Source organism: Copadichromis virginalis, linkage group LG23, assembly GCF_057382275.1.
Source record: "Copadichromis virginalis isolate Kocher_CV1m ecotype Utaka linkage group LG23, C_Virginalis_male_GT1.1, whole genome shotgun sequence".
Taxonomy (NCBI): domain Eukaryota; kingdom Metazoa; phylum Chordata; class Actinopteri; order Cichliformes; family Cichlidae; genus Copadichromis; species Copadichromis virginalis.
The window spans coordinates 11,266,706-11,292,783 of record NC_140639.1 but is presented as its reverse complement, the minus strand read 5'-3'; the positions used below and the strand labels follow the sequence as shown (position 1 = coordinate 11,292,783).

At 39.4% G+C, this 26,078-nt stretch overlaps 2 protein-coding genes and 1 pseudogene across 3 annotated transcripts; 2 read left to right on the top strand and 1 right to left on the bottom strand.

Moving 5' to 3' along the window:
• Positions 1-319: 319 nt before the first annotated feature.
• LOC146680358 (trypsin-like) lies at positions 320-1,732 on the top strand. Its single transcript, XM_085449451.1, has 5 exons — positions 320-474; positions 563-713; positions 805-937; positions 1,096-1,350; positions 1,450-1,732. The coding sequence occupies exons 1-5, from the start codon at positions 417-419 to the stop codon at positions 1,642-1,644; spliced, it is 792 nt and encodes a 263-aa protein (XP_085305577.1). The 5' UTR covers positions 320-416; the 3' UTR covers positions 1,645-1,732.
• A 2,733-nt stretch (positions 1,733-4,465) lies between these two features.
• Positions 4,466-5,997, top strand: LOC146680357 (trypsin-like). The gene is made up of 5 exons (XM_085449452.1): positions 4,466-4,776; positions 4,861-5,011; positions 5,107-5,239; positions 5,368-5,625; positions 5,722-5,997. The coding sequence occupies exons 1-5, from the start codon at positions 4,719-4,721 to the stop codon at positions 5,887-5,889; spliced, it is 768 nt and encodes a 255-aa protein (XP_085305578.1). The 5' UTR covers positions 4,466-4,718; the 3' UTR covers positions 5,890-5,997.
• Positions 5,998-21,783: 15,786 nt separating this feature from the next.
• Positions 21,784-24,170, bottom strand: LOC146680356 (granzyme K-like; annotated as a pseudogene). The gene is made up of 5 exons (XR_014918219.1): positions 24,087-24,170; positions 23,811-23,952; positions 23,057-23,195; positions 22,541-22,802; positions 21,784-22,428 (listed from the first exon to the last, which is right to left on the bottom strand). The product of XR_014918219.1 is annotated as a granzyme K-like (transcript).
• Positions 24,171-26,078: the final 1,908 nt, after the last annotated feature.

Below are 26,078 nucleotides of genomic sequence, written 5' to 3'. Positions count from 1 at the left end.
AAAGGCATCTCCTTCCTGTTTTTACATTGCTGGTGGACAGATTATGAGCCAAGTACCATGATGTTATTAGTTTTGGTTCAAATATGAAATCAGCAACTCAGTGAGAATTGTTGTTTTGAGCTTTAACAGTGGTGCAAAATGCTTCAACAACCCAGCTTTTTGAAGGTTTAGGCAGGTTTGTGTGCATGTGCTGATGGTGTACTAAAGTTGTGGTGTGAGAGAGAAACTCGCAACCATTAAACAGCCCATGTGTTTCAGGAAGACAACAAGATAATGTAAAGATGACACAAGTCCCCAAAAAAACCAGGATGCGGTTAGAAGTCAAAATGTGATAATCAAATTTGACAGAGCAACTGCTGTGTAAAACCTCCACTTCACACTCGTGCCAACACAACTTCACCTTTTTTGCTGGCATCATGCTCAGTCTTCAAAAAATCCTGCTCCTCCATGTTCTGGCATGTCTCGGACGACTCAGTAAGAACTGCAAGTCTTTCTTATTGTCCTCCGACCGTTTAATGGAACGTTAACTTCATTTTGGTTTGCTTTATTTGACTTTTTCCAGCACATGTTATTGCCATCATACATGGAGAAAAAGCCCCAGAGAACTCGATGCAGTACATGGCCTCTGTGCAGAACAACAAGGGTCAACATGTTTGTGGAGGATTTCTCATCACTGAAGACTTTGTAGTCTCGGCTGCAAACTGTGATGACTCGTGAGTAATCAAACATCTTCTGCTTCTGCTTCTCTGACTCATGTCATTAAAACACATTGTATTGATTACCTCTCATTGATTACTCTTTCAGGAGCCTCACATACGTTGTTCTCGGGAACCACAATCTCAAGAACGGCAATCATCAAAAAATAAAGATTGAAAACAAAACCATCCATGAAAATTATCAACAGGTTGGACTGGGTAATGACATCATGCTGATTAAAGTAAGTACATGCTCATGTTCACAACAGTTTACATGTTGTGTAATTTCCCCTTGTGGGACAATTAAAGGATTATTCTATGTGGTTTTATTATTCAGATTATATCTAAAGAACTATCGTATGAACATAGATATATTTTTTACTTCATGTTGTGTCTCCAGCTGTCTGAGAAAGTTAAACTGTGCCACAGAGTAGAAATAATTCAAATTCCACATGCTGAAATAAACCTAAAAGAAAACCAAGTGTGTCAGGTGGCTGGATGGGGAAAAACCAAAACTGATGGTGAATCTGTTGATGAGCTGAGGGTGGTGGACGTGTCTGTCATTAACCCAAGGGTCTGTAAGGAACAATGGCCTGATCTTCCTGCCAATGTAACCTGTGCAGGTGGATATGAAACAACCAAAGGATTCTGTCAGGTATGTTTTCTGTCCTTTCAGTTTAAACAGGTTCATGTTCACAAATCTTAAAAACATAATGAGTATAAACTGATAAATTAAAATTCTTCCTCCTCACAGGGAGATTCTGGTGGTCCTCTGGTGTGTCATGGGTTTGCTGTTGGGGTTGTTTCTTTCAACTACTATAACAACTGCAATTACCCCAATAAACCCAACGTCTATACAGACATCTCAAAATACCGTAAATGGATCGACGAGGTTCTGGAAAAAAAAAAGTTTCCGAAAACATTTTTTTGTGTAAAACACTTAAAATAAAAAGGTTTTTCTTTTCACTATTGAAATGTGAGAATTTCTGATTCTTTCATCGGTTTAACCAAAAACAAAAATACAAACGTATCCCACACTCAATCTGTCATTTCTTTCTGTAACAGCCAAAAGGCTGAATTTTTTATATTATTTCTGCCTTTGTAGTGGACCACGCTTCAGTTTGCCTGTGATGAAAGACATATTTGCATCCTTGTATGTTTTTTTGCTTCTCAAAATTTTAATTCAGTTTTCTCCAATTAAACTGAAGTTCAGTGTCAAATGAAGTAATCAAATTCAGACTTGAACAGCTCTTCTGGTACAGCTTTATTATTTTTACTTTTTTTTTTAATTGGTAAATTATATTCATAATATAATTTTAAGTCTGCAGGTTTTACCATGGATACAGGTCAATGACTGCAGAGCCACATTCTTCTACCAGAAAATGAGAAAATATGTTTCATAACATTTCATTTTTTATATTCCTTGTTTGTTGCTCTATGAATGATGAACAAACATACTACAGTAAAGCTCAAAAACATGCTGGGTTCAGGGAATGACTACTTTTTGGTATTTAAGTAATATGAGGATTTTGTCGGCTTACTGTCAGATCCAACATGTGCTCGGTGGAGATTCTGTTTGTTTTTACTATAAATGCATTACACAATCCTTGTCCTCGCTCTCACAAGTCACCACCTGATGTTTGTGGAGAGGGGTGATTATTGGCAAAAAGACATAAGATTTGAGGGTAATAGTAGAATGACCTGGTTTGCAGTGGCTTGAATTTTTTTTAATACTGCACACACCTGTGCTGGAAGATTTTATCAAACATTATAACAACTTCATCTACTGAAACAGCATGCTCTAGTGGTTCAACAGAGACCCATACAAGTCTTCCTCTGAGCTTCAGTGCAGGGCAATGAGGCTCAAACAGCAACACAAAAGGTTTAATTTATGTGCACTATATCTTACTACAGCTGGAGTACAGATTTATGAGGATGAGGATAATGAATAATAAATTCACATTAATGCTGCAGATGCTGTATGAATGATAATTCAACAGATGAAAAGCTCTGAGTGTACGTGCAGTTCTGCTAACCACAGTAATAGTTTCATAACTGTGAGTGTAGAGCATCGACTCTTAATCTAAAACACAAAGGCAAATAAGTATATAAAATTACACATTATACTTATAAAAAAGAGTCCAAACCTCCAAATTCTACCAACTACATTAGAATGAAATTGTGTTGATATAATTGTATAGATATGAGAAGCTCTATTCAACCCAAAAGAGTCATAAACTGGCTGTTAAGCCGGCAGGAGTCAACCCAAATGCAGACTCACAGGCAGGACTTTAACTCAAACAACACAGCTCTTATTGCTGGATATGAACAGAGGTTGAAAGAGTACTAAAATATTCTACTCAAGTAAAAGTAATATTACTTTGATTAAATTTTACTCAAGTACAAGTAAAATTACCTATCTAAAAATGTACTCAAGTAAAAGTAAAAAGTAGCTAATTTAAAATGTACTCAGAGTAAAAGTTAAATAGTTTTTTTTTTTGACAGCAGAAGAACAATGGGATGCAAATCTCAAAGTAGTTGTTTTTTAATTAAAAGAAAAACAAATTAAAGTGCAATGGCAGTTAAACTGGGTAATGGTCACAAGCATTGTTGGTCAAGTTACTTGAAAAAAGTAATCAGTAAGTAATTACTGATTACTTTCCCCAAAAAAGTAATCCCGTTACTTTACTGATTACTTATTTTCAAAACTAATTAGTTACTTAGTTACTTTTTAAAAACATGATTTACAACCTTAATAGGTAATAAAGCGATAGATCTTTCAGCCCAATTCTACTTTTTCTGCATAATCCATCATATAAAATGTAATTAAATTACATGCCTGCCTGTCTGCTGAATAGATATGTCTCAAAGGCATGACCAGGTGATTGAGAACAGCTGTGGGAGTCAGTTTCCGCCTACACCACACCCCAAAACCCACTGCTCCACCCTTCCCCTGCAGCTGAGCCACAAACCACTCCCACTGCACCGTCTCCTTCACTGACAATGTCAACCTCTGCTGAGAACTCACACAGTCATTCAGATACGATGGTATACATCCACATATACTTGGAGCAAAACTTCTTTCCCCAAACATCTCATACTCTATTATCCACTTAGGTACCATCACAGCAGGTGAAGTCAATTCATCACAGTCATCACTCACTCAGTCTGACCAACCCGGGTACTACTGACATCATTTGGGTCCTAAATGGTGGAGATAGGACCCCAAGTAAACATTATGAATCCCATATTGAGACCTCTTCCTTTATAATAAGGAACCACATATTTTTTGATCCCTTGAACTTCTCACTGTCTACACAAACATCACTATATAACTTTCCCAAATCATAATAATTAACAACATCATTATAAATATCAACAGACCAAAAACAGAGAGTGATCAAAATCTGCTGATGCTACCATCACTCCCAACACTTCTTAATGTCAGACCATTAGCAAATAACAACAGGGCTCATAACACAGGGCTTGTTAAATATCGCCCGCTAACCATAGTTTTGGATATTACACAAAAACAGGAGGGACGGTGGGATCGCTCTGATCTTATTATCACATTCTCACACATCACAAACTTACGTTGCTCATTAACACACACTTCTCACGGAATGACCACTTCTCTGCTGGTAATCTGGAGCAGAAAAGCTCAGGTGCCTTGCCCACGTTTCTCCCTGCCCATAGTCTCTCTCATACAAAACGGCGGGGTGGCCACTCTAAAAAACTACAGGTGAACTAACAACTGAACAGAATAAAACCGTAACAATGGGGCCTTTTGTACAAAAAAGATCATGTAAATTGCCAAACATGAAAACTTGCGTCGCATAAATAATGTGGTTAGAAGGTGTTACTTCCTTTTTTAACTCTTATGCTACATTCCTGTACCCCTAGACTGGGGCGTAACAGAAAGTAAATTAAGATTGATTGTAATCATACTTGTCAGTGAGACAAACTGCTGTATAAAAGGTTCACCTATACACTCAAACACATGGTAACTATTTCGCTGGCATCATGCTCGGTCTGCAGAAAAGCCTGCTCCTTCATCTTCTGGCATGCCTCGGAAAGCTCGGTAAGAAAGCTTTGTTATTATTCTCTGATCATTTAATATGGCATTAACTACATTTTCTTTAGTTTGTTCTTTTACTTGTTTCAGCACATGGAAGTCACATCATAGATGGTAAAAAAGCCCCAGAGAACTCGATGCAGTACATGGCCTCTGTGCAGAACAACAACGGTCACCATGTTTGTGGAGGATTTCTCATCACTGAAGACTTTGTAGTCTCGGCTGCACACTGTAATAAATAGTGAGTAATCAGACATCTTTTCCTGTAATCTCTGACTCATGTCACTGAAATGCATTTAAAAAATGTGTTGATTTATTCATTGATCACTCCTTCAGCAACCCCACATACGTTGTTCTCGGCAACCACAATCTCAAGAACGGCAATCATCAAAAAATAAAGATTGAAAACAAAACCATCCATGAAAATTATCAACAGGTTGGACAGGGTAATGACATCATGCTGATTAAAGTAAGTACATGTTCATGTTCACAACAGTTTTAGATGACATATTTGCGGTCTTATTATTCTAATTACATTGCAACAAAAGAGCAATCATAAGAAAAATGGCATTTTTACTTTATTGTGTTTGTCTCCAGTTGTCTGAGAAGGCTCATCTAGGCCACATGGTACGAACAATTCAGCTTCCACCTGAAGAAATACACCTTCAAGAAAACCAAGTGTGTCAGGTGGCTGGATGGGGAAAAACTAAAACTGATGCTAATAAACCTGTTGATGAGCTGATGGTGGTGGACGTGTCTGTCATTGAGAAACAAGTCTGTGAGGACCAGTGGGGTCATCTTCCTGCCAACGTTGTCTGTGCAGGTGGATATGGCACAGACAAAGGATTCTGTCAGGTATGTGTTCTGTTTTCACTGAAAGTTAAACTTGTATTCCATCAACAAAAGAATCATTTTTTTAAATAGAAAAATTAAAATCTTTGCTCCTCACAGGGTGATTCTGGGGGACCTCTGGTGTGTCAAGGGTTAGCTGTTGGCATTGTTTCTTATAACCACAATGGTATCTGCAATTACCCAGAGGAGCCCAACGTCTACACCGACATCACAAAATACGTTCAATGGATCAACAAAACTGTGACTGGCAGAAACAGTTTGGTGTAAAAGTTCGTCTTTTGCATACTGAAACTTAAACATTTTGAAGTTGTTTTCTCTGCTTGCTTTGTCATCGTGACCAAAAAATGGAAATAAAAATGCTTCTGACAAGCCACAGTCTCATTTCCTTTATTTCAGTGTCATTGCAAACATATGAGTTAACAAAACAAACAAGAAACTCAGATACTATGTGAAATGACTTTTTGTCAAGTGAATGTTAGATAAGCTAATATCAAGGCTATCACCATTATCCCTTCAACTTCCTGTTTTCACAAAACTACAGTGATGCTGTTAGTGCCAGCTGACCAGAGTCTCTTCAGGTTGTTTTGTTGCTTTAATTAATTTATTATCAACAACAATATAAAATTATGCACAAAATGAACTACTAATGTAAAAAAATGTGTTTTTATTTATATATTTTTATTATATAAATATTCTTTTATTTATTCACTCCACATAAAATGTAAAAAAAAATTACAAAAATACAAAAACAACTATTTACAATTCAACTTTTAACTATTTAAATTTTCAGATTTTTCCTTATAAACAAATTTAAAAGGAAACAACACAAGATACTGCAAACCACAACACAATAAAATATTGATTAAAATATGCAAAACAAAAAGAAAAAAAATGAATGCCCAGATCTTTAATTAAGGGAAAGGTTGGCATTTAGAAATATTAATATCACACTCAACTGACTGTGTTTTTTCTTCCCATTCCACTGATGGGTGGACAGTTCTCAGGTGCCTGTGCAGCTTGTGTGTGGAGCAGGCTCTATATGATAGTCTTTTCTGGAGAGATTATCTCTCAGCTGGCCTGGGAACGCCTTTGTGTTCCCCCGGATAAGCTGGAGGAGGTGGCTGGGGAGAGGGAGGTCTGGGCTTCTCTGCTTGGGCTGCTGCCCCCGTGACCCAGCCCCGGATAAAGCGGAAGAAGATGCATTGGATGGTGAAAAGCAAAAGTGAGGTCAGAGGTCAAATGTGATAGCCCATACACCAGTATCTTCTCCTAAACGTTTCCAGTACAAACAAAGGGAGCAGAATTATAAGCAGATTTTTAAAGATAAAAGTCATTTTATAAAAGTTTGACCTTTTTTGACCTTAAAGAAGAGGCCAGCTTTCTCAGGAATTTCTATATATCATTCCGTATATGCCTATATGTTCTCAATACAAACAGTGACAGTAATGATCATATATAACATTATTATCACTTCAACCTTCAGAGAGTTTCTAATTACCTTGAAGGAGAGGTCAGAAGTCACCAAGATGACGGCTGAGATGCAGGTTTCATTACTGAGATGATTCACGAGTGTATCGTATCACTGAGTGTGTATGTGAAAGCTGCTTCATCTGCTTTGTTAAGAAACTCATTTTAGTTCATTACACATTATCCAAAAGTGTCAGTACAAGTTAGCATTTTTCTCTTTTGGGGGTTTTTCTTTTTCTTTGCCTGTCCCGTTCGGCACTGTGGCAATCAGAATTATTGTGTGAAGGCCAAGAGAAATGCCCAACGGATTTATTTTTCCAAGTGGATCATTATGGCTTATCCATACCGGTTCACTTGATTGATCTTTATTATTATTATTATTTATGTATTTATTTATTTGTTTATTTTAAAATTTAAGTAATTACAAATGGAAAAGACATGACTGGGGGACTGGAAAGGGAAAAACGCAGAGAAGAGAATTTCAAGAAAAGGAGAGGGAAAGAAAAATAGAGGGCAAGAGGGACAGTGAGAAAGGAGACTAAAAATCCGCTGGATCACCTGCTGGAAGAAAAAGAAGAAACCAAGAAAAAAGAGAACAACACAGTAGGGAGACCACAGCATCAACCTGGATAAGTTGATGCTCACGCACCTGTGCACGTGAATGTGCTTGTATTCAAAAGGTTCCTATGAGAGTGATAACTTAAGATTATTATTTGTACTTAGAAAAATATAATCATTTATGCTTAGAGATATATAATCGTTTGTATGTTGATAAAATATGTCATCCTTATTTAGGTCTGCTAAGGTTCTGTGTGCACTGTGTGCACCATGAGAGGGGAGGACGTTCCCCTCCCTTCTGCTTTCGGCATACCTCATACACATGTTAAGTTCATGGGAAGGTCGCATCTTGTTTGGTGATATATGGTATGGCAGAGCACACACTCTATATCTTTTCAGTTACAACAGTCTTTTGTCTTAGTTGGGCTGCTGCAAGGAGGACTCCCACTATTCTCCCGGGAGGCTCCTGGCACCGGTCATCATGGGAGTTTCATCTCTTTGCAGATAACATAGTAAAACATTGTTAGGCCTGACTGAGCAGTTTTCACAGGCTCATATTTTGACACACACACACACACACACACAAACTATGCATATTCATGTAATCACTGTTGTCAGTAAAAGTAGCTGTACGAGGAGTCCGTCCGAGGTTGACGGGGTTCATGTGGAAGGAACAGCGCTTGACCTTGGTCGGCTTTCCTCGCGAGTGAGCTCACAAAGAGCTCTGTCTTGTGTCTTGTTTTGCTGCTGCGGTTGGTTGTCTTACGTTCCAGCAGGGTTTGTACTTAGATAAACCCAACAGTTCCTCCATCTAACTATCTAATAGTGTGGGGAGCCATAGCCCTGCCCCCCAAGACATGAAGCAGGCATGGATGAGATCCAGCCCCCAGACATCTAGAGGCCCCCAGAGCACGAGAGCCCTGGGAGGACCAGGAGGGGCAGCTGTGCCACCCACCCAGAAAAGAGCTGAGGAGCGCCCCCACCGTTCCCGCAGGCTCTGCCGGCAGCCAGCTGTGCTAGCAACGAGGAGCAACGAGGCTGTGGAGGAGCTTCGCACGTGTTTGGAGTCTACAGACTGGGACACAATGAAGGCTGCTTCTAACAGCTTGGACGAGTTTACGGACACTGTCACCTCCTATATCCATTTCTGTGAGGACAGCATTGTGCCATCACGCACCAGGGTGAGTTATAACAATGACAAACCCTGGTTTACTCCTAAACTCAAAAAGCTGTGGCTGGAAAAGAGAAAGGCGTTCAGAAGCGGAGACAGGGACTGCTACAGAGAGGCCAAGTACAGGTTCACTAAAGAAGTGGACATTGCTAAACATCAGCACTCTGAGAAGATGCAGCAGCAGATCTCAGAGAATGACTCGGCCTCTGTGTGGAAAGGTTTTAGGAATATCACAAACTACAAGCCTAAAACCCCCCACTCCACTGATGACTTGCTCTTGGCCAACACCCTTAACGACTTCTACTGTCGTTTTGACGAGCCATCAGGCAGCCTTCACACCTCCAACGGCCCCAACAATAGAGACACTTTGGACACTAATTCCCCCACCTCTCCCCCCTCCATAGAGCCATCACCACCTTCAAACCGTTCACCTACAACACCCCCCTCCTCACCCCACACAAAAGAGGATTTCACACCACCTCCTCCCACCACAACTCTTCATATTCATGAAGCAGATGTGAGGAAGCAGTTTAAGAACCTGAATGCTCGGAAAGCTCCCGGCCCAGACGGCGTGTCTCCTGCCACCCTCAGACACTGCAAACGAGCTGGCCCCAGTGTTTTCTGGCATTTTCAACTCCTCACTGTAGGCATGTCATGTGCCTGCCTGCTTCAAGTCCTCCACCATAATCCCTGTCCCCAAGAAACCTAGGATCACTGGACTAAATGACTACAGACCCGTGGCTCTGACATCTGTGGTCATGAAGTCCTTTGAGCGCCTAGTTCTCTCCCATCTCAGGACCCTCACGGCCCCCCTCCTGGACCCCCTGCAGTTTGCATATCGAGCCAACAGGTCTGTAGACGACGCCATCAACATGGCCCTACACTTCATCCTGCAGCATCTGGACTCCCCAGGAACCTACGCCAGGATCCTGTTTGTGGACTTCAGCTCTGCCTTCAACACCATCCTTCCAGACCATCTCCGAGACAAGCTTTCCCAGATGAATGTGCCTGATCCCATCTGCCGGTGGATCACTGACTTCCTGACGGACAGGAAGCAGCATGTGAGGCTGGGAAAGAATGTCTCGGACTCCCGGACCATCAGCACCGGCTCCCCTCAGGGCTGTGTTCTTTCTCCTCTGCTCTTCTCCCTGTACACCAACTGCTGCACCTCCACCCACCAGTCTGTCAAGCTAATCAAGTTTGCAGATGACACCACCGTTATTGGACTCATCTCGGACGGGGACGAGTCTGCCTACAGGAGGGAGGTTGAACGTCTGGTGTCCTGGTGCAGCCACAACAACCTGGTGCTGAATGCCCAGAAGACAGTGGAGATTATTGTGGACTTCAGGAAGCACACAGCCCCACTCCCCCCCATCATCCTGACTGACACCCCCATCACCTCTGTGGACTCATTCCGCTTCCTGGGTACCACCATCACCCAGGACCTGAAGTGGGAGCCCACCATCACCTCCGTCATCAAGAAAGCCCAGCAGAGGATGTACTTCCTGAGGCAGCTGAAGAAATTCAACCTGCCAACACGGACGATGATGCAGTTCTACACTGCAATCATCGAGTCCATCCTCACCTCCTCCATCACCGTGTGGTACGCTGGAGCCACTATCAGGGACAAACAGAGACTGCAGCGTGTTGTGCGCTCTGCTGAGAAGGTGATTGGCTGCAGACTCCCATCTCTGCAGGACCTGTACACCTCCAGGACACTGGGGCGTGCAGCTCGGATCTCAGCTGACCCTTCTCACCCTGGACACAGTCTGTTTGACCTGCTACCCTCAGGCAGGAGGCTCCGGTCCATTCGCACCAGAACCTCTCGCCATAAGAACAGTTTCTTCCCCTCTGCTGTTGGACACATGAACAATAACCATATGGCTGTCCCCGCCACTAACACATGACCCTACGCTGTGTCACTGCATCATTCCATGTTTGGCACTGATCACCACCTGCACTCATGTATATATCTTTCAACGTAGCACTCTTAATTCTTACTCTCATGTATATATCTCATGTATATCTCATGCACATATCTTTCCACGTAGCACTTTTAATTCTTATCCCTATTTTTTCCATGTCTATTTAAGTGTTATTTATGACACTATGTTTGCACTGAAGCACCGCAGCAATTTCCTAATGTTGTAAACCTGCTCAACATTTGGCAATAAACCCCATTCTGATTCTGATTCTGATTCTGATTCTAGAGTGGACTGAGCTGCGAGCCTAATTTTCAAATATTAATATTCATGTAAACTCTGAAGTGATATTAAGGTGTTTTACAATCACAGTTTAAGGTATATTTGGTGTTTGAACTATTTAAATAGGCAGCTATAAGCGTTTGTAGAGGGAGTATTATGGTTCCTAACCACCGTGAACAAGTTTAACAGATGGTTTCTCCTAAAAGCTTGGGTATTAATTAATGAATTAACTAATAGGCACAGACGTTTATTCTGTTGTGTAAAAATAATAAAATTTTTAAGTTATCAAAGTGGCCTATATATCACGTTTAACCTGAGTAGCGAAAGACCACGGGGGGTTTGAAAACGATGTGCCAGGAGTTCGCTGTTCTCGCCAGCTCTAGTGAGCCTTGACCTCCCGGTCGCCGAGCTGGTGGGTAACAGACGTCTCCGAAAACTCCGTGGTACTTTTGCAAATATGTAATGTTTTGATAAATTGAGCAGATATTTGAAGTTTACACAGCTACATCCTCACCTGAGAAAATCTTAAAAGTTTATTTTGTGACACAGACAGAGTTATAGGTGTCATATATAACTCCAGTTTCCATTGTTGGAAACTGGAATTGGCTGCGTCGCGCTATGAATTCTGGGATAGGTTGGGCCATGAAGAATACACCCGACCCATCTCTGGGTCTCTGGGGAAACGGAGGACGTATTTGTCAGAGTCTTCAAATTTGAACGGTCTTCGTTGCGTCACTGTAACGTAATCGGCCTACAAATGTGGCCGCCAGCTACGATACCGGAGACTGCTTCTTTTTCTTCTTCTGCGTTTAACGGCAGCTGGCATCCTTGTAGATGCATTGCTGCCATCTTCTGTTTCAATCCATTGTTACTCTTTTAAATTCTACTACTTATCCCTGCGTCTTTCAGGATTTTACAAAGCTTCAAACAACACGTTGACTGTTTAAATAAGTCGTCGACAATTTTGATAGTCAACGTAAACTTGACTAGTCAACTAATTGTGGCAGCCCTACTCATTATTTTTTTTTTTTTTGGGGGGGGGGGGGGGGGGGGGGAATCTAGGAGCAGACACAGCCTCTTTGGTGATGGGTTTGGAGAGATGATGAAAGAAGAGAAGAGAAGCTGCAGAGAGACTTACAAGGTTCCGACTCAGTATGGTCAGATTACATTTGGCCACCACTTCAAGTTGATGTGAAATACTACACACTGTCATTCTGACCCCCCCCCCCCGGCTTATCAAGATGGATCCTATCCCAGCTGTCTTAGGGTGAGAAGCAGGGTACACCCTGGACAAGTCACCAGACTGTCGCAGGTCTCTCTCTATTCTCTATTTCTGCTATCCATTGATGGCAATCAGCGAGGCTGTACTGAAGACCAGTGTTGTCATCTATTCTCCTCCAGTTGATCAGCTACCTGATGGTGGTAACCAGGCCTCACTGTTTCATGTTTCCATGTCTATGCTTCGTACTTACCTTTTCCTCTTTGTTTCTTTGTGCCTCCAGTAACCTTGTCAAGTCACTGCTCAACTCACCTGCAGCTCAGTAATCTGGACGCCGGCCTCCACGGCAAGATTCACTTTATTCACTTTGTGTCTCAATTGTGGAAACCTAAACAACCCACTGTTCTCACTTGCCTGTCCTTTTGCCTGCCATCTTCTCAGGATCATTCATTCATTCATTCACTCACCAAAAGTTGATCATATAAAACCCAGATTTATTTTCATTTTTTATAAAATGTAAAATGATGAAATGAAGGACGAAATGTAGATTAATGTGACAGACTGTGTTGCAATGCAGTCAGTGAAAAGGTTCCAGAGCAACCAAAGATAGCGTGATTGACTAAGCTACATCTTTGCTCCAATTAAGGATGTGGTAAAAGAAGTCAAGATAAGTGTTGACATGTTTAGCATGTAGTGATAAGATTGCCCACTGTTGTTATTATCTTCCTTTAACATTAACTAGTAATGACTTTCTGAACCTCTTCACAAATAAAATTTTAATCATTGGAGAAAGAATTACTCATAACCATCTCACAGACAAAACATTATGCACAGCTACTTTCAGTACCATTGATATTCATTTAGAGTATTTTTCTCCAATTGATCTTTCTGAGTTAACTTTAGTAATTACTTCCTCCAACCATCAGCATGCCTTTTAGACCCCATTCCTACAAGGCTGCTCAAAGAAGTCCTGCCATTAATTAATGCTTCAGTTTTTTTTAATTAAAAAAAAATGTTATGGATAAGTCTAAAAATTAAAAAAAACAAAACAAACAAACAAAAAACCCCACAATGGTGGTCTAGTACTACCAAGTATTCTTACTCTGGATGGCATTACTTTGGCCTCTAGTAACACTGTGAGGAACCTTGGAGTCATTTTGACCAGGATATTAAATATATTAAACACATATGTTGGACTGCTTTCTTCCATTTGTGCAATATTTCTAAAATTAGAAATATCCTGCCTCTTAGTGATGCTGAAAAACTAGTTCATGCATTTATTACTTCTAGGCTAGAAGACTGTAATTCATTATTATCAGGAAGTCCTAAAAACTCCCTGAATAGCGTTCAGCTAATCCAGAAGTTTTGAAAGTTTTTCCTTCCCACTGTTGCCAAAGCGCTTGCTCATAGGGAGTTATATTTTTATACATATATTATCTTTACCTTACATTATAAAGCACCTTGACACAACTGCTGTTCTGATTTGGTGCTATATAAATAAAACTGAAGCTAACTGAGTTACATAAAGCTGGTGGTCACCAAACACTGACTTTATTTAACTGTTAAAAAATCTTAATGCTCATTAAAAAATTTTAGGACATTTTTACCACAATGTAATAAGGCTATACATGTATAAGCCTCTATCTGTCGAGGCATCTTAGCACTTATATGAAAACACCAAGATTAAAGAGTTCCCATGATGGCACGAAAGTCCCACCCATGTTATCTGAGTGTATCGGGTTGCATTGCAGCTGATTCAAACAAAAGTTTAAATAACAAACTATTTTTAATTTTCTATTAAACCCCAGTTTCATTTTGTTGCTTCAAGGTACGAGCTAAACAAGCTGTCATTTTTGTCCACCCAGAGAAAACAGAAATAAGGACTCTCAGTAAGCAGAAGAGTAGAAGTAGCTCACTTATCGTCTAAATTCAAGTCTTTTGGTAAGAAAGGGGCGTATATAATATTCCGTGTTTATTCTAAAACTTGAAGTCTGTGTTTTGGAAAGTTGCAAAACCACATTCATCAAAGGATGTTACTGCAAGCTGTGATAAAATCATGTTCTTGTGAGGCGCATACTCTGCATTAGTTTGTACTTATTTGTGTTCTGATATGCCTCAGATGATAATAAGTAGCAGCACATCAGCACTTTTTGTCTGGCCCACCAATGTGTAAATATGAACGTTGTAACTTGAGCTTTTCTCTAATTACATTTGCACTTGGAACACCGCTCTATATGACCCAAGTGCAGAACTGAAGCTACATTTGTGTTAAGTAGTCAGATATAAAAATCACTTTTCACTGCTCCACACTGAAAATAATTTGAGTTATATATTTCTCCTTTTTTCACTTTTTAAAACTTTCAAATTACATGCATATTTATTATTTTTGTTTTATTGTTGATACCACGTCATATAATCTACTGATGATCTTGGATTTTAACGTATTCAGCTATCCTACACGAGCAGGTTTTAACATAAAGAAGTTTGAGCTGTGAAGAAGAAATGCAGATAGAGAAAGCAAGAGCAAGAGATGCAGCATGGCTGATGCAAAGTGCTGTACATGTTCCAGTGTACAGCACTTTGCGTCAGCTGTGGTTGTTTTAAAGCGCTTTATAAAGAAAATGACGATGATGATGACGGCCCGTCGTGGTAGATTTGAACCCAAGCTTCTCCAGCTGTCAGGGTTCCTGGCCCAGCATTTTCAGTTTACACTCTCTCACAGTTTAGTTTTCCACGTGTTTCCGGTTTGTTTAGTTCTACTTCCTGTGTTATTAGTCAGATTTAGTTCAGCTGTGTACTTACCTGTTTCTAATCATCATCATCCTATGTATTTAAGTCCTTAGATTCCTCCAGTTTGTTGTCTTGTCATCCTCAATCCCACATGTGATTCCAGTTCAGCCATTCATTAGTCTCATGTTCTGTTCATCCTGTCATCACAATAAACACCATCCAAGTGCTTCACCAGCCTGCGGGTCCTGCGTTTGGGTCCTCTCTTCTCCACATCCACACACCAACGTGACACCTGCTGAACTCAGTGAGCTACGCTACCTCATGTCTTCTACTTTGTGTGCTATTTGCATTTACACTTAGCTAAATAACAGTAGTTTAGGCCATTTAAAACAACAAAGTGTTATTTCTGGTGCTGGTACACAGTACTTACTATTTACTTAAAACACCTAGTCAAGAAACTCTATGTACATGAATTTAAATGATTCATGTGTCTGGAGTGATTTAATTGTTTTGTTTTTGTTTGTTTGTCTTTTGTTCATTTGAGCTGTGTCTGTCTACAAATCTCTAAGGAAGTCCAGGCAAACAAAATCATACAAATGCTTCGCATTTTCTGAAAAAAAAATTTAAATTAAGTGTCATGGGGCTTATTGGCTGAAGACTAGAATTGATGACAGAAGTGTTGACCAACTGAGGGCGGCTGAAATGTCTGTAAGAAGAAATTGCCTGGTCTCCTATTATAAGTATTATTTGTACTTTTGGATAAACAAATAAAGGAAACCTTTAAATATACATATTTTTAGTTATCAGTTAACTTGTTTGTACTTGAAAGATTGCACTAAGATAGTAACACCTTTTTTCTTTTCACAAAATAAATTATTGGCCTACAGCCTTCGAGTGTTCCTAATTTTTTGCTGCCTGGTTCCATACAAGACTTACAATTTGATTTTTGTCTGATGACCTTTGAAAGCACCTTGAGGCAACTGTTGTTGTGATTTGGTGCTGTATAAATAAAATTGAATTAAATTGAATTGAAATAACAATAATAAATAATAATAATAATGACCTATGTTCATATCCATCATGGGATGATTCTTTTCCTGGATTACAACAAGAGACCTGTACAGTAAGAAGACTCAATAAGCAGCTCTCCTCAGACCGATGCACACCTGGCTCCCTCTGATGGTCAAAGAACAAAACAAATACTTCTGTGACAAGGCATAAAAAAAGAAAAATGCACGATAGTCTAAATGACTGAAAGCAGCAAAAACTCAAAAATCTAACAGAAACAAAATTATGAATACTGGAAAAAATGAAAAAATGGAAACATATGAAGCTCATGTGTAAGTATTTGTACTTTGTTACTTCCCACCTCTGTTGTCAGCACATAGAAAGTAGCGTAGGGAGCGGCAGAGAGAGGGCGACACAGTCTTTAATCTTTAAATAAAGATTTAAAATATCATCTCATATTTGACCTCTGACCTCTCTTTCAAGGTAAATAGACATTTAAATGTTGAAGTGATAATAATGCTGTACAGAGCCATTTAAAACTATGGGAATTCTAAATGTCACATTATAGTTTACATCCAAATGTCACATTTGACCTCTGACCTCACTTTTACTTTTCATATTTGCCTTTCTTTCAAGTCGACCCTAAAATGTGTTAGATAGTTAAAGGAAATAGTTTTCTAAAGATCAGTACCTGTTATCCATTATCCGCTCCTACATAATGTCTGTGTAATCACATTGAACATCTGTCATGCTACATGACACATCAATAAATAACAATAATAATACAATAATCAGTAATAATACTAACATCACCTCTACTGTTGTACTACTATGAATAGTAACAATAATACTGATAACATATGTTTCAAGAAGGCTGCTAAAAGATTTGTGAAAAAGAATGACTCTGGTAAATGGACTGGTTCTTATATGGTGCTTTACACAGTTAGCCTCACCCATTCACAAATGTTTAATATGCTTTTTCTATGTAAGTGTCTATCCAACATTTACAACAATCATACTCTATGTTCTTCGTCGGAGAGCAACTTGGAGTTAGTATCTTGCCCAACGATATTTGGCATGTGGACTGGAGCACCCAGGGATTGAACCACCAACCTTCGCAGATGACTTGCTCTAACCCCTGAGCTTCAGCCACCAAGGAGGTGTCATTATTGGGCAGGTCAACAGTGCTTTTGTTCTTTATTACACCTCAGCTGCAAAAGACTGGTCATACACAGACAGAGAGCTGGAAGAAATGTGTATGGAGGTGTGGACCCACTCCTGAAATTCTGATATTTTAGCTCCAGTTTCATCTTTTATATGTTTTTTTAAATGGTGTGAAATTATCGAGACTATTCAGAACCCCTTTAGGGCTAACACACAAGGACAGACAACCATTCACACTCACATTCACTCCTAGTGACAATTTGGATTATCCAATTAACCTATCCCCACAAGCTGCATGTCTTTGGACGGTGGGAGGGAGCCGGAGTACCCGGAGAGAACCCACGCAAACACGGGGAGAACATGCAAACTCCACACAGAAAGACGCCGGCCTGATGGTAGAATTGAACTCAGGACCTTCTTGCTGTGCAGCAACAGTGCTAACCACCGTGCCACCGTGCTGCCTCACCATCCAAATGAAAATGGTCCACAAATAATTAAAAAGGGAGAGAAGTCAACAGCTTTTGTTTTTATACAGTACACATGCTGTACCACTAGAGCTACAAGAGTTTTGCTTATTATTGCACATTTAAACTTTTCTAAATCAAGTCATTTATTTACAAAAGTTTAAATGTGCAAATGTGCTGGAAATGAGTGAGAACTCAAATGACACCAAGTGTTAATTGGATTAAAAACTGTGTTTTTGTCATTAGCTTAGCAGTTTATTTAAAAAAAATAAAATAAATGTATTTAATTAATTCATTATGTCAGTCCTGGTGTTCCATAAATAATGAATGGAAATAAAATTATTTAATATATCTAAACTAACCTCTGACTTATTAAAGCAGGAATTACATGTGCCAATTAAAGATTCATTTTCTATTTTCTCAAGATTCAGTCACCAATTTTCATATCGGCCATCAACCACCGCCTGCAAAGTAAAGACCAGGTGATGACCAGTGGTACACCAAGAGCAAGCAAGACATCGACTCGTCACTGATCCACCTCACCACGATCTACAGTGAGGATATCAGAATGTAATTCAAGCGTGGCCAAATGATAGCAATGAGAGGGGAGGTGATCCAGACTGTAGGAGTGGAGCTACCAGAATGCAGATCAGCAGATATACAGGACAGGTGCAAGTACCTTGTTACATCCTGTGAGGCTGTGGGAGTGTGTGGGCGTGGTGTTGTCTTCTCCCTCTCCTCCTCCTTCTTTCTTGCCCCTCCCCTTGTCTCTCTCTGCCCCTGCCTTCTCCTTTAGGACACACCTGCTGCTCATCTGCCCTCGTTTACCACCAATTACCCTCAGAGGTGATATAAGCTGGAGAAGAGCAGTGTGGATGTGGGAGAGGCTTCTGGTGGAGTTCTTCTGTGATGGGCAGTGTGTGATACTGGTCTAGGTATGGAAAAGGCCTGCTGTGTGTGACCAGCCCCACCGTGCGTGGCTCTTTGTGAGTAGTTCTTAACTGAGCGGTGGTTTCCCTTAAGTGACGGCGGCCTCCATTAGTTTGTTTGGCCTGCCTGGGTATTGGCAGCGTTGCTGTCTTTTTCTGTTGAAGCCTTATAGTTGTTTTCTTTGTTGAAGTGGTCACTATCTCTTTGGGTTGACCTGTCTGATTTATCATTAAAGCAGCGGTGCTGTCTCTTTTTGTTGTTACTATTTATATGATTATTGAGTTAATTGATTATAATAAAGATTTCTTTTGTGTTAAATGGGGGAACCATGACAAAGATGCTCGAAGGTCCATCACAGCCAAACACAGTAGGTAAGGCAAGTGCTTTGATGCCAGTTAAACAGTAGAAGTAAGATCCAAGCCACTAATGCATGCATCACCACAGCTGTCATATACCCAACTGGAATAATAATCCACAGTAGGAGATAGATGATCATGATGTCACGACATGAAAACCATGATCCAAAGTCCAGCACCTACAAGTCTATTAACAAAGGAAAGAGACGTGGCGAGGATAAGAGAGTTTCAAAGCCCAGTCTAAGATGCAAATGCATCAGGAAGACATGCACCTGAGATGAGCTGCTCCAAGAATTCCTCAGGTAGTTAAAGAAGAAAAGGAACTGTCATGGACAATAAAGCCTCTACATGTGGAGTCTACCACAGCCGACAGATTCCAAGTTACACACTGTACAAATTTGCGCCAAAGACAATAATCAACATACAGTAGCAGGATGTCAGAGCAACCTGGGACAGCGTCCCTGATAAGGATGGATGAATGGATATGTAATAATTATTTACAATCATAAAGTAAATAATTGATCTTCAGTAATAAATAACTGATTAGTAAATAATGTATTACTTCTGTACTTGCTAAATCCTCAATATTAGCAGCGACTTAAAGCCTAAAAAATGTAAAAGCTCTACATGATCACATTTTATTCATGTACCTACAGACACAAGTGAGAACAGTGTTTATTCATTGCTTTAATATTTAAATAGAAACTGTAATACATTTTCAATGAATTGATTTGGTCAAGCTGCTGTCACAGTGTGGTGCTGTGGACTCAAAGCAGGACTCAAGCACGAGGGAATAAATTCAAAAAGGCAGCTTTTACTACTAGGAATACTCTTACACTAATACAGAAAATAAAACCAAAAACAAGAAACTAGGGACTCAAACCAAAAAACTAAGAAACTAGGGAACTAAACTGGGAACAGAAGTAGGAAATACAGGGAGCACTGAGGAAATACACAGAACATTGGGGTGGAGATGGTACAATGCAGATATTTCAAAACAACTTTACTGGATCAACACGATTCTCAGGAAAAAAGACTTGTTAAATCTTACTTAATTAAAGATTTGCTTTGACACCCTGGGATTGTACTTGTGCTGTTAAATCGCTGTCAATACATTTTTTTATTTAAAAATTGCTTTCTTTGGTAAAACACAAGTGCAGTTCTATAATGACTGAAATATACTTACGACTGAAGGGACAATGTTTTTACACACATAATCAGAACCTAGCAAAAACCTTTTAACTATTCCATCTATTAGCATCGTACTCCACCATTATGCTATCAAACTGAGAATATAAAGTCAATATTAAGCAATGTGTTAATTATTGGACCAGTGGGGCAATAAATAAATATCAGACAAAGTTTTACAATTAACAGCTATTCAGTTTCCATCTTGTCTACAGTTTCATGAGCCTTATTAATATGGATGACATTTCATTTTTAATCAGGTTTAATCAATAAACTTCTGAGGATGGTGAAATGGGGTAACTGTCTAAATACAGCTAAGTTTCATAACCATGAGTCTGGAGAAGTGCTCTGAAGTTTAAATCTTATCTGGAAATTGTGGTTTCTGTGGTTCATTCAATTTGCTACAGGATCTGAAGATAGTGACAACTGGCCAAATCAAACAGTTCCTAAGAACAGTATCATGGACTTGCATCTGACTTCTTCAATTGTAGATAATTAAATAATCAAAAGCTCTAATTTCTGAAATGTATTTATTAAGTGTGAGACAAGAAAAATGGTTAAAATAAAGAAATGAAGGAGAGAAGGAAACATATTTAGTGCACGTGCTGTTGCACCAGATCTAAAAATCAATATTTTTTTACATTACTTACTGATAAAAAAGCGTAAACCAGCCAGATCCAATCTACCAACTTCTCACCAACAAGGGAGAAGTCAAATGAGCATTTATTAGATAAAAAAACTGGATGATTGGTTGGATGCTGCTAATAGACTTAAATTAGTTTATGTATTATTTTATGACAACGCACAGACGTCCAAGCTCCAAACAAAGTAATCACTTGACTGATTCTTGAATGTATATCGGGAGCAGCTATTATCACGACCTTGGTGTTATTGGAGTTTAAAACAAAGCAGTTATTGGAGAGCCAGCCACAAATCTCGAATAAACAATCAACTAAGGTCTATCCAGCTGACAAGGCTTAAAAGACATAAGCAGCAGAATATCATTGGCATGGAAATAAGAAACAAAAGAATGGAATAATGCTGAAGGTAGCATGTAAAAAACAAAAACAATAGACCAAGGACTGAACTTTGTGGAACCCCACAGGTTAGAGAAGCAGTGCTAGAGAACTTGTTCACCCTGACAGAAAATCTTCTTTCAGAAAAATAGGAGGAAAACCAGGCTAGTGCTTAACCAGTGATGCCAGACAAAACCTTGAGGCTATAAAGCAAAATATTTTGGTGTAACGGTATTAATGGTAACATTATATCATTGATGCACCTGTTAATTCTGTGAAATGTTAAATCAAATTAATTATGTGGGGTTTTTTTATGATCGCAATTTAAAAAAACACACAATCACACAATGTATTACCTATGAGACAGTGTGATAAAAAAAACACTGCTATATTTTATTTGAAAATGTAAGAGAAGCAAAATGATTTTTACCTCATCAAATATGTAAATAAATAAGCCACAAAGGGCTCGTTTGACAAAGAACAAATCAAGAATGTGGCCTTACTGCCTTTTTAGGCTTAAAAGACATTTAATTTGGTTAAAAATGAAGGACTGATTACCAATTTTTGATAAAGATTTCTTAAATTAAGATTAAGATTTAGTGATGTGAAAATTAGAAGTTACTGTAAAAACATGACACTTTGAGAGAATTACAGTACAAAAAATAAGACACAGACAGAAGGAAAGATATCTTTACTTCAGCTTTATTAGAAAGTAGGAAAAGCAGAAAGTAAAAGTAAAGTAAAATATTGTTTTGTATCAATTTTGTTTTTTGTTTTGTCTTTTGGCAGGGAGGGGATGTGTCAAGTACAAATACTGAACAAAACTAAACAAGAAAACATATTTAAAAATTTATCTTTGTGAAAAAATCTGTTCAAAATCCTCATATTCATTTACTGGACATAGTGAATGTCTCTGGGCGACAGACTGGACAGTCTCACTGTTGTTTTACTTTTGTGTGTGCATAAACGGACTAACCACAGGCTGCTATGTGCACAGTCTGTAACGATTAGAGCAAGCCAGCAGTGACAAAGATTCCATAAAATATAACATAATCAATGAGATAATAAAATGATGCTGGTCAAGTGAAAGGTATGAAGTGATAGCTCAGCCGATTAAACATCATAAAAGCATAAAACATTGTCATCTAGCTTAGTTTATGTGGACTGATGCCTGATGACTTTTAAGACTTCATAGTTTCTTTGATCCACTTGAGTTGCCTCTTTGAGGGAAACGAGTAGACTCCAGGCTTGTAAATGTCCCCACAACCAGCTCCAAAAGAAGTAACTCCAACCAGCTGAAAGCCGCACAGCAGTGGGCCTCCGGAATCCCCCTGCAGCAAGTACATATGCACTGTAGACCTTTTTTCTCACTTACAGGTGTCAAAACGTCAAAATGGTGCTGAGCTCAATGATTACGTGCTCATATACATTCTTCATACTTACTTTACAGGTATCCGCTGCTTTTTTGCCATTTGAACCAGCACATACCATGTCACTGGTGATTAAAGGTGCGTAGTTGTAATATTCACAAGAGTTACACTTATGTCTGCCAATCACAGACAGACTTGAGAACATCCGAGGTGCGGTTCTCTTCAGTTATTCCCCATCCAGCAACCAGACACGTGGTGCCATCTGCAGGGTCTTTGACAATTTTGCCCAACTGGAGCCATTTTACAGACTTGGTTGTATTTACTGGTTCCTTAAGCTGAGAAAGAGTTGAAAAGAAATGTTACATTTTGACAGTGACTATCTATATGTTACCGACTTGCCACTGTGATAAAGTCTGGGTCACTACTTAATAATTCATATATTTTGTTTGGAAAATGGGAAATAGTTGGAGCGAATTATTGAAACATGTATAAACATACCCAGAAATGCACTTTATCAGGTAGAAACAAACTTATTTTCATTGTTGTATATTTGCTTGACCGGCTACTGGACACTGAATTTTCAGCTTACCTTGAGCAGCATGAGGTCATTGCCCACATTATGATTGAAATAGTTAGGATGAGCAAAACGTTTCTCAACCTCTCGGACCTGCCTCCACTCTTCTTCCTCTTTGGCGATGGAGTGCGCTCCCAGGATCGCCTTGCTCATTCTGCAAAAGAAAAACTCAGTGTAGTGATGACACTTCACTTACATCAAAAGGTCAGGAGTGTATTTTTCTCTACTTGAAGGAGGGCAGGATGTAATCGGTTCTTTGTGTTTGTTTGTCTGTTTGCTAGTTTTCAAGCGTTGTGTGATGTCAGACACAAATAACAACTAAAGCTGATTTCATGTTGGTGAAAATCAGGTCAAAGCCACATCAAACTTGAAATTGCCCACAATTGTTTATGGATCATCTTCAAACATCTTAGGGGACATGAGTACCTAGTTTGGCTATGCATTTGACCTTGACCTTCACTGTTAGCACCCAAGGTCAAAGCATGGAGAGAGAGCTGTACAACACACTTACTATTTTTTCACTACAAGATCCTTTGACATCACAATGAGTAAAGACAACTGTAGTATGTCATTTTCAAGGTGAAAGGTTTAAAAGTTGTGTTCTTATAAAAGCATGAAACATTTTAGTGCAGCCCCTGCCTGTCAGGAGGAGTTACGCTCTGGGTAAGAAAAAATATCAGTTAGCATTACACTTCACATCTTCTGTTAAAAATAAATACTGCAATATTTTGATTTGGAAATTTAGGAAAAGTGAACCTCGGGTTCTTACCCAGTGCAGTGAGCAGCTGTCAGGACCCATTGTGGGTGGATTAATGTCCCCCCACACATAGATTTCTTACTTGTCAAATAAGCCATGAAGGGCAGTGAGTGTGGCTTAACTTCCTTCCCTCCAATAATCTCAGAACCATGACCTAAAACAAAAAAAAAAATCCAGTCACATAAGAAAATCAGCAGATTTTTAAGTCAAGAACAGATGAGTGAGCACACATCCTACACCAACTGAGAGATATCAGTAATGTAAATTAAAGTACAAAACATCATTCACCTGACTGGATGATGGAAAGAAGCATGAACAAGATGAAAACACTGAAATTCCTCCGGCAGAACATGTTGTCTCAACTCTCGCTGAGCGAATGTTGAATTCACTGAAGTCCACTGTTATGCACAGCTTTATACGCTGAGCAGACACACACACACACACACACACACACACACACACACACACACACACACACACACACACACACACACACACACACACAGCCAGTAGTGTTCTTAATGTGTTATAACAATCATCAGTTGTTTTGAAAATAAAAAATATAATTTGCCAATTTGTTCACATGTTAATCATATGTGCTTTTTAATAATCATCATTAATTTTGTAGTTTTACCAGTATTACTGTGAACTGGGTTGAAGCCACACAGTGCCCACAAAATATATCAGAGATCACCACCTAGTGGTTTAATGTGAATATTGAGTGTCAGTGACACAATGAGGTTAGGATCATAAAAGCAAAGATATTTGATTGATTATTAGCTCTAAAATATCTGTGACGGCTGTGTCTGATTTACAGTGATTTTGAGAGGTTGAGATTTTGAGACTTAAAAGATTTTGAGACATTAATAACCTGTTGGATTCACTGAAAAGGCTGAAGAGTCGGTGACTGAAAGCTGCGAGCAGAAGTATTTATAAGAGTTTTACTTTCAGGTGGAGAATATTTAAATGAGTCAGGCAAATGTGAATTGAAAAGTCTATGACACAAAGTTTCTTGCAAGTTGCACAAAATTTAACATGGAAAAAAAATCCTGTATTCAGCCTGCGGTGGCTGTAATAGCTGCTAATAGAAGAGTTTATTTTTCGGAGGCGAGATGTTATCAGAACGAGAGAGAACTCTCTGTATTGAAACTCTTCACTCAGTCTTCATGCCGAGTGTGTCGGTGAGCCCACTCTTTGCTCCTCACTAACACAGTTTTCATGAAACAGAGCAGAAATAAACCGAGCTCAGCTTCTTTTTCTCAGCAGTGCGCACACAACGAGCACCTTCTCTCTGCTGAATCTGTAATTAATACTGTTACTGTGTTAGATTAATGCCTGAATGTTGCCACACGCATGTGGCACGGTAACATTATATCAAAATATACTGATTTTCCTTCAGCCTCCTCTCACTTATCAGAACTGCCTATTTTCAGAGATTACCACTGGACTGAAACCTGAGTTTACACTGGATTATTTTGGTAAGAAGCACTGCAAACTGCAGCACTTTATTCCTACCTCTGTGCTTACGTTGAGTGTTTGGAACGAGCAAAAGCATCTGGTCTGCTGACCTGAGAGAATGAGGCAGGACATAAGGGTGTAGCAGCTCAGACAGATAACATGAGGCACAGCCATTAATAGGAGATAGGAGGCGATTTTGGAACACGGCCATTGTCTCAGTCTCCTTTGTCACGATCTTCCTCTGTCACAGGGGAGCTGTGTGGTTTCCAGAAAAATCCTTAAGTCTTTATGTGTTCCTTTCTATATGTCGACAATACACACCACACTTTTACTTTTAAGCACTTTTAATTTTAAAAGGCTTCTTTTTCAGTTTTCCACCAATAAATCTTGAAGTTGACCTTGAAGACGGTCAACGGTGGATGTGAGCCAGATTTTAATGCTTTGTTAAGATGACCCCGCTCTACACCCCTACAACATTTTAACAGAATTCATTCGACACTTTTTGAGCTATATGTTTGCAGAGAGTATGGCATTGCATACGCTACCACAATTTCTTGGTAAAACTATACGTGGCAAAAAAGCCCATGAGAATTCAGTGCAGCACATGGCCTCTGCAGAACACCAGAGGTGATGTATATCAATGATTTCGAATCACCAAATACTCTGTGGTCTATGATGCATGTCGTATAGCCTCATTAGTAATCAGACATCTTCTGTGGTGATGCACACCACCTCTCAGTGATTAATTCTTCAGTTAATGAGAAAAACCACTTTGCTCTCAGTAAACATAAAGTTCCATGTGAGTTTATCATTCTTAACATG